General features: G+C 47.3%; 1 protein-coding gene across 1 annotated transcript in view; it reads right to left on the bottom strand.

Annotated features, from left to right (window-relative positions):
* DDR2 (discoidin domain receptor tyrosine kinase 2) overlaps nucleotides 1-14808 on the bottom strand; it is a 151651-nt gene that overhangs the window by 83131 nt on the left and 53712 nt on the right. Inside the window, exon 3 of the mRNA XM_030572798.1 lies at nucleotides 1003-1113. Within this exon, the coding sequence (XP_030428658.1) occupies nucleotides 1003-1081 (79 nt within the window). The 5' untranslated portion in view covers nucleotides 1082-1113. The remainder of the gene's footprint in view (nucleotides 1-1002; nucleotides 1114-14808) is intronic.

The raw sequence follows: 14808 nt of genomic DNA on the forward strand, positions 1-14808 counted from the left end.
TGCATAGATCAAACACCCCACAGGAACAAGTGTCCCTGTTTGGGAGAGCCAGGACTGTGCATTGGCAGAGCTGCGGGAGAGCCCAGAGGATGGCTTACAGGGGGTGCTGCAGTTCAGGGTAGATGTGCTTTGGCACTAGAGTAGCACAGGATTAAAATAGCAGGCTCCTTGCAAGCTACAACCAAGGTACCCTTGCTGAACTGTTGCAGAAGCAGCATTGAAATACCTGTGGGTCACAGCTAAGGTGCATGAGGCAGCATAGTCTAGTGGATAGAGCAGTGCAGTCCCAGCTCTGCTACTGGCCTGCTGGGTGACTCTGGGCAAATCACTGCCCTGCTCTATGCCTCCATTTCCCCATCTGCCAAATGGGGTGAGTGAACGATACTGACTCACCCAGAGCTAGGTGTAATTGTTATTATCAGAGTGGGTTGCAGGTCAGGACCAAGATACACTGGGTCCTGTCCCTGACTGGCCACTGGCATCAGCCTCTCACTTTCAGGAACACTAAACACTTCTCACATTCCAGAGAGAAAACCCTAGAAAGCTGCTTGATAAGTCTCCTGGTGGAAGAGGGGCTGAAATCCTGACCCGACTGTAGTCAATGGGGGCTTTGCCATTGCCCTCAGTGGGGCCATGGTTGTAAGACTGGTTGGGAAGAATAATCTTATAATCGCTAGGACCAGGAACACAGTGTTGTGGGATGACAGGAGGCAGCAATACTGTGAGATTAAAGAGTTATACCAGGTTTTAATAAAGCCACTGTAAACCAGCACAGCCCATCCTCGTCCTGGGCAGGTGTTGATGCAGAGTTTCAGAAAGACACTTTCATCCTCTCTGTATTTGGAAAGTCGGAGTTCCTGGAAATGAGGTGGCCTGTCTGTTATGGAGGAAGAAGATTAATGAGCCTTGGCCTCTGGTTGGCAGGAGCACAGCCAAAGAAAAATAACCTCTGGGGCAGCTGATTCACTGGGATTGCAACAGCCTGGCCTTCATTTTGCTTACCTGGATTAACCTGAGCTTTGGCAGCACTTGGGATGTGAAGCAGCAGCAGCAGGAGGGGCATCCTGGGAGGGGAGATCATCACGGCAGGTTACTTCAGCCCCAGAGCAGCAGCTGAATGGGGAGATAAAAGAAGCAGTAGAAAACATTAGCAAGACAGTGGGAGTATGAAATTGTCACTGCTGTGAAGGGGCAGTACTGTGCAGCTCAATGCACATGGAGCAGAGATGCATGGGAGAGGCCCAGATGCAGTCTGAACATCTCTAAAACTTGGGGAATTCTGATCCAGGGTTCCCGCCCTTGTCCGGTACAGTGGAACACTCATCCTCCATTTCTCCCCCGCTGCCAGCCCTGTCTCCTTGCTCATGTCTCCTGCCAACTCCCAGTTTGCTAGTCCCCTCCCTTGATATCTGCTTCCAATCAGGGTTGCCTACTCCTGGGTTCCTCCCATAATGCAGCAGGAGAAAAATCAACATTTTCCTATCTATACATTGAGTTTCTAGAGCCCGCCCCCAGCTTCATCCCCCTTTGAGCCAGAGGGCAGCTCCTATGCATGTGACTGGCCCGTCTATCTCCATCAGTAATAGAGCATGTCCTTTCCCACATTGGTTGTTGCAGCAGCTACAAGTTCTGCCCTAGAATATTCTGCCAGAAAACCTGTGTGATGCTGGCAGATCAGGTGTCAGCTCATGCCAAGGCCCCCAGCCTTACTGAACACTGACAAATGCATAGCTGGAAACCAGTCTGGCTCACTGTGTGTTAGCATGATTAAAAAAGATGTTAAGTTGATAAGAATGCGTTTAGTCCTTATGAAATGCTTGAAGGATGCTGCATGTATTGATCTCACTTATAACATCTGTAGCTCATGGTATACAGTGCTATTGAGTGTTTGCATGTAAACTGTTGTAATTGTGTAACTCACCAAACAGAAAAGAAGCATTAATTAGTGTGTGCAGGGCCCTCACAAGAAGGCCCACTGAAACCAAATGAACTACTGAGAAACATCAAAGGACAAAGACACACACCCATGAAGAAGAGACAGGCATGGACACTTGTTCCATCAGTTTGAACTCTGAGGGAAAGGAATAAAATTCCCTGACCAGGAGGCACTGTATCGGTGTGCTGCCTGGAATTTGGAGGGGCAATATTTCTAAGCATAAGCAAGGGATCCCCAAGCTGCTTAGCTTAGGTTAGCCCTAAAGGACATACAGACACTGCACATCACAGCCGTTTCCATTACCTTTTGAAATCTAAATCTGTAACTCATTTCTGTGTGTGTGTTTACCTGCTTGTACCTTGTAAATAACTCATTTCTTTTTCCTAGTTAATAAATCTTTAGATAGTTTATTACAGGATTGGCTACAAGTGTTGTCTTTGGTAAGAGATCTAAGGTGCAATTAACATGGGGTAAATGATGAGTTCTTTGAGACCGGGAGTAACCTAAATATTGCTGTGATTTTTTTGATGTAAGGGACCATCTATCACAAAGGCAAGTTTGCCCAGCAGGCAAGATAGACCAGAGTGCCCAAAGGGGATGCCTGTGACTCCATGTTAAGGATGTTATAAGACTTGAAGAGTTCACACTTGTTACTTGGTTGGTGAAATCTAATTATAGTACACACAACCAGCTGTTTATGCCCTGTTCCTTGACAGCAGTGATTTCCCTACACCTCCCCTGGGGGGGTGTACACCCCCCTTGAATTTCCCCAACACCTCCCCCAGTTTTGTGAACTAGTTACATGCCAAACCTGGTGTCTGAACTTTGCGACTTTGTCCTCACCCACAACTGTTTCACATTTGGGGGCAATATATACCTTCAAGTCAGCAGCACTGCTATGGGTACCTGCACTGCCCCGCAGTATGCCAACACTTTCTGGCTGACTCAGAACAACGCTTCCTTAGCTCTCATTCCCCTAATGCCCCTACTCTACACTGATGACATCTTCATCATCTGGACCCATGGAAAAGAAGCCCTTGAGGAATTCCACCATGATTTCAACAATTTCCATCCCACCATCAACCTCAGCCTAGACCAATCCACACAAGCGGTCCATTTCCTTGACACTACTGTGCTAATAAGCAATGGTCACATAAACACCACGCTATACCGGAAACCTGCTGACCACTATACTTACCTACATGCCTGCAGCTTGTATCCAGGACACACCACATGATCCACTATCTTCAGCCAAGCTCTAAGGTACAACTGCATTTGCTCCAATCCCTCAGACAGAGACAAACACCTACAAGATCTCTACCAAGCATTCTTAAAACTACAATACCCACCTGCTGAAGTGGAAAAACAGATTGACAGAGCCAGAAGAGTACCCAGAAGTCACCTACTAGAAGACAGGCCCTCTGCCATGTATTGGCCAAACTGAACAGTCTCTACACAAAAGAATAAATGGACACAAATCTGACATCAGGAATCATAACATTCAAAAACCAGTAGGAGAACACTTCAACCTCTCTCCATTCAGTAACAGATTTAAAGGTGGCAATTTTGCAACAGGAAAACTTCAAAAACAGACTCCAACGAGAAACTGCTGAACTTGAATTAATATGCAAACCAGATACAATCAATTTAGGCTTAAACAGACACTGGGAATGGCTGAGCCATTGCACACATTGAACAGACACTGGGAATGGCTGAGCCATTGCACACATTGAATCTATTTCCCCATGGTAAGTATCCTCACATCTTCTTGTCAAACTGTCTTAAATGGGTCATCTTGATTAGCCCTACAAAAGTTTTTTTTTCTCCTGCTGATAATAGCTCATCTTAATTAATTAGCCTCTTAGAGTTGATTTGGCAACTCCCATCTTTTCATGTTCTCTGTACGTATATAGATCTCCTCACTATATGTTCCATTCTATGCATCTGATGAAGTGGGCTGAAGCCCACGAAAGCTTATGCTCAAATAAATTTGTTAATCTCTAAGGTGCCACAAGTACTCCTGTTCTTTTTGCGGATACAGACTAACACGGCTGCTACTCTGAAACCTGCTAGTTCTTGTTTTACGTGAAGGATTAAATAACATTTCCTTATTCACTTTCTTCACACCGGTCAAGATTTTATAGACCTCTATCATATCCCCCCTTAGTCGTCTCTTTTCTAAGCTGAAAATTCCCAGTCATTTTAATCTCTCCTCCTGTTTCATACCCCTAATCATTTTAGTTGCCCATCTCTGTACCTTTGCCATTTCCAATCTCTCTCTTTTGGGATGGGGTGACCAGATCTGCACATAGTATTCAAGGTGTACACATACCATGGATTTATATAGAGGCAATATGATATTTTCTGTCTTATTATCTATCCCTTTCTTAATGATTCCCAACATTCTGTTTGCCTCTTTGACTGCCACTGCACATTGAGTGGATGTTTTCAGAGAACTATCCACAATGACTCCAAGATCTCTTTCTTGAGTGTTAACAGCTAATTCAGACTCCTTCATTTTGTATGTATAATTGAGATTGTTTTCCAATGTGCATTATTTTGCATTTATCAACATTGAATTTCATCTGCCATTTTATTGCCCAGTCACCCAGTTTTGTGAGATCCTTCTGTAGCTCTTCGCAGTCTGCCTGGGACTTAACTATCTTGAATAGTTTTGTATCATCTGAAAATTTTGTCACCTCATTGTTTACCCATTTTTCCAGATCATTTATGAGTATGTTGAATAGTAATGGTCCCAGTACCGGCCCCTCAGGGATACCACTATTTATCTCTCTACATTCTGAAAACTGATAATTTATTCCTACCCTTTGTTTCCCATATTTTAACCAGTTACTGATCCATGAGAGGACTTCCCTCTTATCCCATGATGGCTTACTTTTCAAAAGTCAGTTTAAATTAAATACATTTTTAAAAAAATTATATTGTTATGTGTTTTGGTGTAACTTGCATTATCCTTATGTTAAATTTGCATTATCCTAACAAAATATTTACTTTAGTCATATCTCTTTTATATATCTCATTGGCCCCGACATCGCCCTGTAAATTCGAACACCCCCCTAATTTCAATTCCTGGGGAAACTACTGCTTGACAGTCTGCCCGGAGGTTGGCACTCACACTAGTGAGCTACTCTAGACAGCTTGACAACGTGGCTTAACTTTTAAACAACCTTTAACTCCTGGAATCCCCCCATGCAAGGTAAACACAGAAATGATGGATTAAGAGTGGATCCAAGTAGTGTAACTAAGTTCCAGACCAGCCTCAGAGCCCTAATCTGGAAGAGGTTCAGCCCAGCATGGGGAGACTAATCCACACATACAGCAAGGAAAGCATCTATTTCTCACCACTCCCCCACACCAGTTTGAAGCAATGGGCCCGTTTTAGCAATGTCTGTGCTCAACACAAGCGAGAGAAGAGGGGCCTAGGGAGTACAGTACTGAGATCAGAACATTCCTTCTGGGGGTGGCATCCCAGGAGGCAGGGATGCCCCATCTGTACTACTTTGAGAAGGAATTAAAAGATCCTCAATAGTTCTAGTGTCCATGACATGGAGACTGAACTGGGCGGGAACAGGATTTTCAAGCAAATCTGCAAACTGGAATTTTTTCCTGTACCAAAACAGAACAAAATTTTAAAAATTCAAAATTTCCCACAAAATATTCTGGAAATATTCTTGTTTTGAGTCAAGTGAAACACTTTGTTTTGATTTTAACTTTTAAATATGTTTATATTATAATCCATAAAATAAAAAATGGAAACAAGAAGTTGTTTAGAAATGGAAAATCAGAACAATCCATTCTGAAAAGGACTTTTTCTCATAATTCTGTTGCAATCAACACATTTCCACTAAACATTCTGCTTTCAATGAATCTGCATTTTCTGGTGGAAAAACATTTCATCAGAACATTTCCAACCAACTCTGATGGAGATGGTCCTACTGAAATGTTCCCTGAGGGATGAAGAACAGAACCATAGAAATGCAAGGCTGGAAGGCACCTCAAGAGGTCACCTAATCCACCCTCCCCATTCTGAGGAAATTTAGACTAGCCCTAACAGATATTTGTCTGACCTGTTCTTAAAAACATCCAAGGATGGGGATTCGAGAACCTCCTTTGGCAACTTGTTTCAGTGCTCAATTACTTGTTCCCTGTATGTTTAGAATACTGGTCTCGTGTATGTTTTTTTAATATGTGATCACATCCAACTAGGAATGGATGACCAAGCAGGAAATCAGTGATTAGCACAAGAAAGAGAATACAAAGGAACCGCACGTGATCCCTGGTTGCTCTCTGCTCAGGGTAGGCAAGTCTATCTAAATTAAACTGCACATATTCTTTCTCCAATGCCTTTGGAAGTAAGATGTGGCACAACAAAGCAAGTGCCAAGGTAGAAATACATTGCAAAATGCATTTTGCCCACCCTGGGACTCCAAAAGAGACAACAACAGATCCTGACCCCCCAGTTCATTCAGCAATTCTCTATAGCTCGTCAGTTCAGTCACACCTTGGCAAGCCCTTTCTGTGCACAGTCTATTAGTTTAGCAGAAAGGAAGTACTAATAGCAGAGAACTGCATAAAGACAGCTCTGGGAGACTGAGCGATGCATATCCAGCTTTGTTAGGATATCCCCCCCGCCCACTGCCTGGTGCTCTACTAGCATTGTCAAGGCTAATTCCCCACTCTGGCGCTTCGAGTGCAGAAGGTGGGGGCCCACAAAGATTCTAAAAATTAACACTGGCCATTCCAGGCTTGTATTAAACTCCCAAGGTTACAGCTTCTCTCTGACCTTGGATTGGTAGATGCTGCCACCACCCAAGTGCAGAACCCCTTTGAGAGCCCACGAAGGGTAAGTTGGATATTAAGAAAAACTTTTTCACTAGGAGAGTGGTGAAACACTGGAATGGGTTACCTAGGGTGGTGGAATCTCCTTCCTTGGAAGTTTTTAAGGCCCGGCTTGACAAAGCCCTGACTGGGATGATTTAGTTGGTGTTGGTCTTGCTTTGAGCAGGGGGTTGGACTAGATGACCTCCTGAGGTCCCTTCCAACCCTGATATTCTATGATTCTATGAAGGCACACTTGGGAATTCCTTCCTGTGGAGTACCCTCAAGCCTTTTCATCCCCCAATACCCCCCCACACACACACCGGGGAAGAGCTCAGAAAGAAAAAATAAGGAAATCTGCTATTGCCACCAGCTAATTAAATAATATGTGCACAAACCTCTTAAGACACAAAAATCCAATTCTGTTCTTAAAAAAGGTAAATTTTATTAATTAAAAAAAAGAAAATACATGTGGGAACTCAGTCTATTGCTAGGTTTTAAAAGAGCAACTAAGCCAAGCAAAACAAAAGCACCTGGGATTAGCACAGAGGAATCCACAAGCCATAATGAAATAAAAGAGATAACCCTGATTGTGTCTTCCTAGACATTTCCTGATCTACTTACATATCTGGGGTTTTAAATGAGTAGTTTCTAGGTATGATACTAATGATTTTTCAATTCCTGGCCCAAGCTTCTTACTGCATAGCTGCAGCCCTGTCCACCTCTCCCCAGGAGACCAACAGCAGCCAGACAAAAGGGGAGTCTTTCTTTCAATTTTAAAAAGTTCCAGCCTTCCCACTAGCTCTTTTGACCAGGTGCCCACTCACTTCCTGTTACCTATGCACAGCAGTGAGACTTTTTAAACCTTTACAGGTAGAGCAATTAAAGAACAGCTAGTAAGTGGGATTTTATAGCTACTGGCTGGCTTGGTGTCCATAAAAGGGAGCTCCCCCCTTCCCCCTCCCACCTTCATTTATCACAAGGGTCATTGTGTCAAGACATATGGTGAGAAGGACAAAAATCTTGGTGTTAGTGTGATGATAGAATAAAGGGGTTCCAGGGCTAATAGCAGGAGTCTCCACACTGCTGGGGCTGGGGCCTGTGACAAACCTCCCTCCTCTGCACATTAGACAGTGGGGAATGCGCAGGGGCGGCTCTATGTATTTTGCCACCCCAAGCATGGCAGTCAGGCGGCTTTCGGTGACATGCCTGCGGGAGGTCCGCCGGTAACGCTGATTCAGCAGCATGCCTGCGGGAGGTCCTACGATCCCGCGCCTTTGGCGTACTCGCCACTGAATTGCCGCCGAAACCATGGGACCAGCAGACCTCCTGCAGGCATGCCACCGAAGGCAGCCTGACTGCCACCCTCACGGCGAGGGGCAGGCTGCCCCCTGTGGCTTGCCACCCCAGGAATGTGCTTTGTGCGCTGGTGCCTGGAGCTGCCCCTGGGAATGCGTAACACATGCTGTCCAGTGGGTTACATTAGGTTCTAACAAGCTTCTGGAACCAATGATAACTAACGACAGAATAGATGGAAAATGGAAGCGTCAGGAGAACAGAACAAGGGGAACATTACCCCAAGGATGACCAATTCCCCAGCTGCAAAAGGAAGAGATTATCAGATTCCAAAAAGAAGTGATTGGCACCCTGCCAATGAGTCTCCCAATTAAACAGCTCCACCATCTGTAGCCAGGAAAAATGCCAAAATACCCATTGAACATCTTGTTATAAACGTCCTAGAATTTCAATTCAACAATTGATAGGATACACCAAACAATCTGTAACAAGACAAAGGTTATGGTACAATTTTAGTTCTTCTAAAACTTACTCACACATGAAGCTATTACAATTCTATCCCATTAAAATGAATGTTCTGGATGTCACCTTAACTATGGTAACAACTAATAAAGCATCAAAATATCATCCGCCCCAAGTAGAACACCTGCACCAGCCACACCAAAGTTCAACAATTATACCACATGATACAGATGGCAACAGCTACACTATCCGCACCAAGGTGAAACAACTATACAATCTGCAGAAAGGTCTTAGAGATACATCTTGTACACTGAGGTGTAACAGCTACACCAGCTGCATGAAGGTGTAACAGGTACGCTGTGCACACAATGCATAACAGCTAAACCCTCTGCATTCAGCTGTAAAAGTTGTAACCTCCATACCAAGCATGGAATAGCAACCTGGTGTAATAGCTACACTATCTACAACAAGGTGTAACAGCCACTCCAACCACACCAAAGACTAACGGCTACACCATCAGTATTAGTGTATAACAGATACCTCATCTGAAAAAAAGGTTTAAAAACTACATTAACCAAGCTACTGTACCTGCAAACAGGTTTGACACTTACCCCATCCATATCTGGGAGCAGAAGGCACCCCATCCACATCTCTACCAAACTATCAGCTATATGGTCTGCAACATAGTGTAATACTTATAAACAGCAACACCAGGGTGAACAGCTACAGCATCCACACCAAGGTGTGACAACCATAACATCTCTACCAAGGTGAAACAGCTATACCATCCAAAGGAAAGAGCCACACCTCTACTCTCCTGTCCTTATCCCTGCGTAAATCTATACGTATACAGTGAGTTGTAATGGCTATACGAGTAGCACACAGATGTGTTAGATATGTGAGCCACACCCAGGTAAACCATTCACACTCTCCACATCAAGCAGTAACAGACATACCACATGTACCCTGGTGTAACAGCTACACCATTCACACGCAAGAGTAATGATACCATTCACACATGGGTGTTAAAGCTACTCCATGCACACTACAGTGTTACAGCCACTCCAACAGCATCCAGGTGTAACAGCTACACAATCCATATCCACCTATAACAGCAAGACCACCCACCCCAAGCTGCTACACCAACTATTGCAAGATACATCATCTATACCATCCATACCAAATGTGTAACCTTCCACCACCTGCAATCAGGTCCTGTGCCACAAGCACTGTTAAGGTCAGCAACACAGCAGGAAGTGACATCTAAACAGAGACTAGGAGGACACAGGAGAGAAGTAACATGCACACTCCAGTCACTGACAGCAGCAGCAGCAGCAGGAAAACACTCATTATGGGGGGAGAGTCAGTCTGTCATGTGGAGGTGTGTTTGCCTTCAGAGCCCTGACTCAGGGCTTAAGCTATGCTCCTGTGTGTTAGACACCTCCGGGTTCCCTGCACTCCCCAGGCAGCCAGAGCTCCTCTCCCTGCACTGACAAGGAAGCTTGCTATGAAGGAACCAAGGCTGAAAGTTTCACATGCCTCAGGCTGGCACGTCTTCCCTCAGAAGGGCGGGGCCTGAGTCTCTCTCAGTAGTTATCTGTCCCTCCTCGCCAGTTTACCTGAGCCAAGCCCTGCACAGCTGTTAGTGAGTTGGAGCCGCACATCAGAAGGGAGGCATTTTGGAGATGATGCCCAAGGCAGATTAAAGACTCCCCCAGGCTCACTCACTCCAGAAAGTGGGAATTTCCTCTCCGGTCTCCGCAGTCACAATCCAGTGCTCCATGCTGCAAACACTAGTTTTACCGAGCCCACCCAAACCCCCTGGGGGCAGCGTCTGGGTTGGAGCAGTTGGACACAAAGCTCATAGGAGCCAGCTTCTACCATGCAGTCACTATGCACAGCCCTGTGCTCATGAGAAGCCCTAAGGTTGTGCTTCTCTAGCACCTCCTGCCTGCAGGTTGAAACGCCCTTTGTGACCATTAAGGCATGGAGCTTCACAGCACCCTGCAGAGCAGCAGAGCCCTTCTCTGACAGAGGGGAAGATGAGGCACACAGAGGTAACTGACTGACACTCCGAGGTATCTGGGGCAGCATGAGGTCTCCCAGCTCCCAGATCCACGTCAACCGCAAAAACTTGCTTCCTCCCTGCACTCACACTATTTTGGACCAATGACCAGGGAAAATACAGTCCAGCCCTCCCAGATGGACCAGTGGGTGACCCCTCCTGCACCCCAGAACCACCTACCCTAAAGAACCACTGGGGCCTGTCCCACCACCACCGACTCCTCCTGGTGTGCATACACTGCATGCAGCAGTGCCTCGGTGGGAACGGTTCTGCAGTAGCGCACCAGGGTATGAAAGGCGACCTCAGAAGAACCTGCTTGATACTGGCCAGTGTGTCCACAATGCCCTAGCCACAAGCCCTGGGGCCAGTTGAACATCAGCCACTGTGACATGTGGGAAGAAAGGGTTTGGGGCAGAAGCTTGTCCAGCTCCAGGCGGGCAGTGTCATTGTGGAGAGCAGCCAGGGGAGGGAAGTCCAGCCTGAGCCCTTGACTGGAGTCTGCCTGGCAGGCAGTCCCAGGCTGGCCAGCGGGGAGAAGCTGCTGGGCACACCCTGGGACCATGGCGTGATTATTGGCTGGCCCCAGCCATGCTCTGACCAGAAGGCCTCGTCAGGGGAGCTGGTGCAGCAGCTCAGGCAGCCAATGCCTGGAAAGAAATGTTTCTACCAGGAGACAAGCGGAGGATGCTGGTACAGACTGTTTGTCTCTGGAGAGAAGAATGTGCGTGGCTAGGGCTCCTCAGGCATCTTCCCACCACCAGCCTGCTGAACTGTGCTCCCTGCAGGGCTAGTCAGCCCCATTGCCAGACCCATCATCCCACCTGCACCAAGCTCTGCAGCATCCACCCCCCTGCCTCCTGGCAGCCCTACTCTGCTCAAAACAGCAGGAACATCCCCCTGGAGGGTCACCAATGGTCTGTGCCTCCCCAAGGAAGCTCCGTAAAAGAGAACAGAGCCTCAGATAACCCCATGGACAAGCCTGGTAAAAGCCCACTCCTGCCAAAGGAGCAGGGGCGCTGAGGGCAATGGGGGGTGCTGGCAGGGCAGACAGCGATGAGGGAAATGGGGGTTGCTGGTTGGGTAGAGGACACAGAGCGCAATGGGGGGTGCTGGCGGGGCAGGGGAGCAGAGGCACTGAGGGCAATGGGGGGCGCTGGCAGGGCAGAGGGTGCTGAGGGCAATAGGGGTGCTTGTGGGGCAGAGGAGCAGGGGTGCTGAGGGCAATGGGGTGCTTGTGGGGCAGAGGAGCAGGGGTGCTGAGGGCAATTAGTGGCACTGGCAGGGCAGAGGGCACTGAGGGCAATGGGGGTGCTGGTGGGCAGAGGGCGCTAAGGGCAATGGGAGGCGCTGGCAGGGCAGAGGAGCAGGGACGCTGAGGGCAACGGGGGGCGCTGGCAGGGCAGAGGGCGCTGAGAGCAATGGGGGTTCTGGCAGGACAGATCAGCAGGGGGCGCAGAGGACAATGGGGGGTGCTGTTGGGGTATGGGAGGAGGAGACACTTCAGGAACACCCTTGGACTGTACACCTCCTCCCCCCACAGCCAAACCCAGGAGAGCTCTGTCCCAGCATCCCATCCTGGGGTGGTGTGGGGACAGGGCAGGGTTGGCTAGGGAGGAACAGCACTGGGAGAGAGGATCAGCAGCTCTGCCAATCCCCTAGCCATTCTTCCCCCATTTTTGGGGTGGGGGGGGCTCATGGGAGCACACGCAGCACAGCCCTAAGGCAGCAGTGGTGGCTATGGAGTTGCCCTGCATGCCCTAGCGGGGAAGGAAACTCCCTTTTCCCTGGGCACCTGCATCACATGTTGGCTTCTGGCACAGCATTGGCCCCTTAGAGATGATGATATTGCCCAACCCTCACACCAGTCACATGAGCCTCACCCAGAAACTGAAGCCATCCTATACCAAAACAGAGCAACTGCGGGGTAGCAATAGCTGATAGAGAGGACACAAGTCCTAGGGAAGTATCTGAGGCAGAAAGAATTTGGAGCACCATCTAGAGCCATGGCACAAGATGTAGGCTGGGATCAGAATGGTTCTTTCTCCAAGGAGGTCAGCAGTCCATGGAATAGCCCCTATTGGTGCCATGCAGCAGGAACTGAGAGCACCTACTTACAGAGCGACTTGCTAGCTCAGGAAATATGTCCCCACAGGAGTTACCTGCCGAGGTCTCAATAGAGAGGGGCAAACTGCTTTGGACAAAAAAAAAACCCCACATTTACTATAGATTAGGTATACATTTTTTTGTTTCCTAATTGACCAGTTGCCATCGCTTCTATTAAAGTTTTGTCTGTAAAGTTGAGAAACATAATGCCTAACTCGCAAATACTGTACCATGGGAAAGTGGGTCAGTTAAAGTTAGGTTTGATCTCAAAATAAAATAGTAAAGTTTCTGTACTCAATAGCTGGCTAACCGTGTGTATTCTATGGCTCTCCGTATCTTTACAGCATTCTGGCTCATAATGTGGGTTAAGATCTGGAGCATTTGCAATGGGTGTCATTGGGGAGGGAAAAGATTTGATCTCATTCCTAGTTCTATCTCAAACCCATAGAGTAGCCTTTGCTAAAGGTGGTGTGTACATTTCTGGTGGGCATGATTTCGTATTAATCCATGGTAGCCTAGCAATGTTTAGATTGCCACAATTCTCTTGTTCAATAAAGACCTAGCATTTGGCTGGGTTAGTGCGCCCCTAAATCCACTACTGCTGTGAGTAGGCTGGCTTGATAGTACACCCTGTTTACTGGGACTGTACTAAGTATCTGCACTCACTCTTGGTCTTTTCTTACTGGATATGAAGTCTAACGACCACCTCTGTATTCCTGCTTGGGTTTTACCTTGGATGATCACAGAATGATTGTTTTAAAAAATCACATTTTCAAACAGCTATGCCTACTTTAGGGGGAGGGATAGCTCAATGGTTTGAACATTGACCTCCTAAACCCAGGGTTGTGAGTTCAGTCCTTGAGGGGGGCCATTTAGGGACCTAGGGCAAAAATCTGTCTGGGGATTGGTCCTACTTTGAGCAGGGGGTTGGACTAGATGACCTCCTGAGGTCCCTTCCAACCTTGATATTCTATGATTGGAAGCAAAAAACCATGCCCTAACAACCAGCTAACCAGTCCCACCTAACTGATTCCCTGCCATTGCAGGGCACCATAGTCTCCTATCCTCTGCCTGTGGCACACAATAGTTTAGTCTCTTGAGGACTGAAATGCTTTAGTCTAACCCATGTTATTGACTCAACAGAGGGGCAAGCAGGTGAAAGTGCAGCAGCTCAGACTAGATGATCTAACGCAAGGGTTCTAAAACTTTTTCTTTCTGAGGTCCCCCCATCATGCTATAAAAACTGTTTTTCTGCATATAAAAGGCAGGGCTGGCATTAGGGTGTAGCAAGCAGGGCAATTACCTGGGCCCCCACAAAGCTATGTTGCTCAGGTTTCAGCTTCAGCCCCGGATGATGGGGCTCAGAGCCCCAGGCTTCAGCTCTGTGCAGCAGGGCTTTGGCTTTCTGCCCTGGGCCCCAGAGAGTCTAACACTGGCTTTGCTTGGCGGATTCCCTGAAACCTGCTCGCAGCCCCCAAGAACCCCAGACCCCAGTTTGAGAACCACTGAAATGGTCCCTTTGGGAATGGAGGTTGTTTGGAATTTGGAAATGTTTGGAACTCTGAACAAACCATTATGGGATGCTGCTCAGAGCAAGGCTCACAGCTCTGCAGTGGCTGCCTGGCAAGTCGGGGTGGGGACAGGCAGTGCAGTGGCCCTTTAAAACTTAGCTGCTCTGGCTCCAGCAGCTTACACTCCAGGCCAGGCTTCAGTAGCAGCTTGGGAAGTGTTTTTCCTGGGCTTTGAGCTTACAGGCTTGTCCCCCTCCCAGTCAGGGGGGTTGGAGAGGGGAAAACAGCGTTCACCACCTCGTACCTGTAGGGGATGAGGGGGACAGGAAGCCCAGATGTGCCTAACTTTAAGATGTAATACAGGCACAGTCCAGTCCAGTATTTGCTGATTTATTTATTTGTTTTTTTGTCTCTGCTGCTGCCTGATTGGTTAGTTCCAGTCCGTAACTCTGGTGTTCGTATCTTTGAGGTTCTACCATAATGAATTGTTCATGTAACCGGAGACTTGCCCACACAAACTTCACTTTTGCATGTGCAGGAGCTATTTTTACAGCCACAAATTAGATGCAGATGTTTGAAAGCTTTGCTCCAACTTC

The sequence above is a fragment of the Gopherus evgoodei genome, chromosome 8 (assembly GCF_007399415.2).
Source record: "Gopherus evgoodei ecotype Sinaloan lineage chromosome 8, rGopEvg1_v1.p, whole genome shotgun sequence".
Classification (NCBI taxonomy): domain Eukaryota; kingdom Metazoa; phylum Chordata; order Testudines; family Testudinidae; genus Gopherus; species Gopherus evgoodei.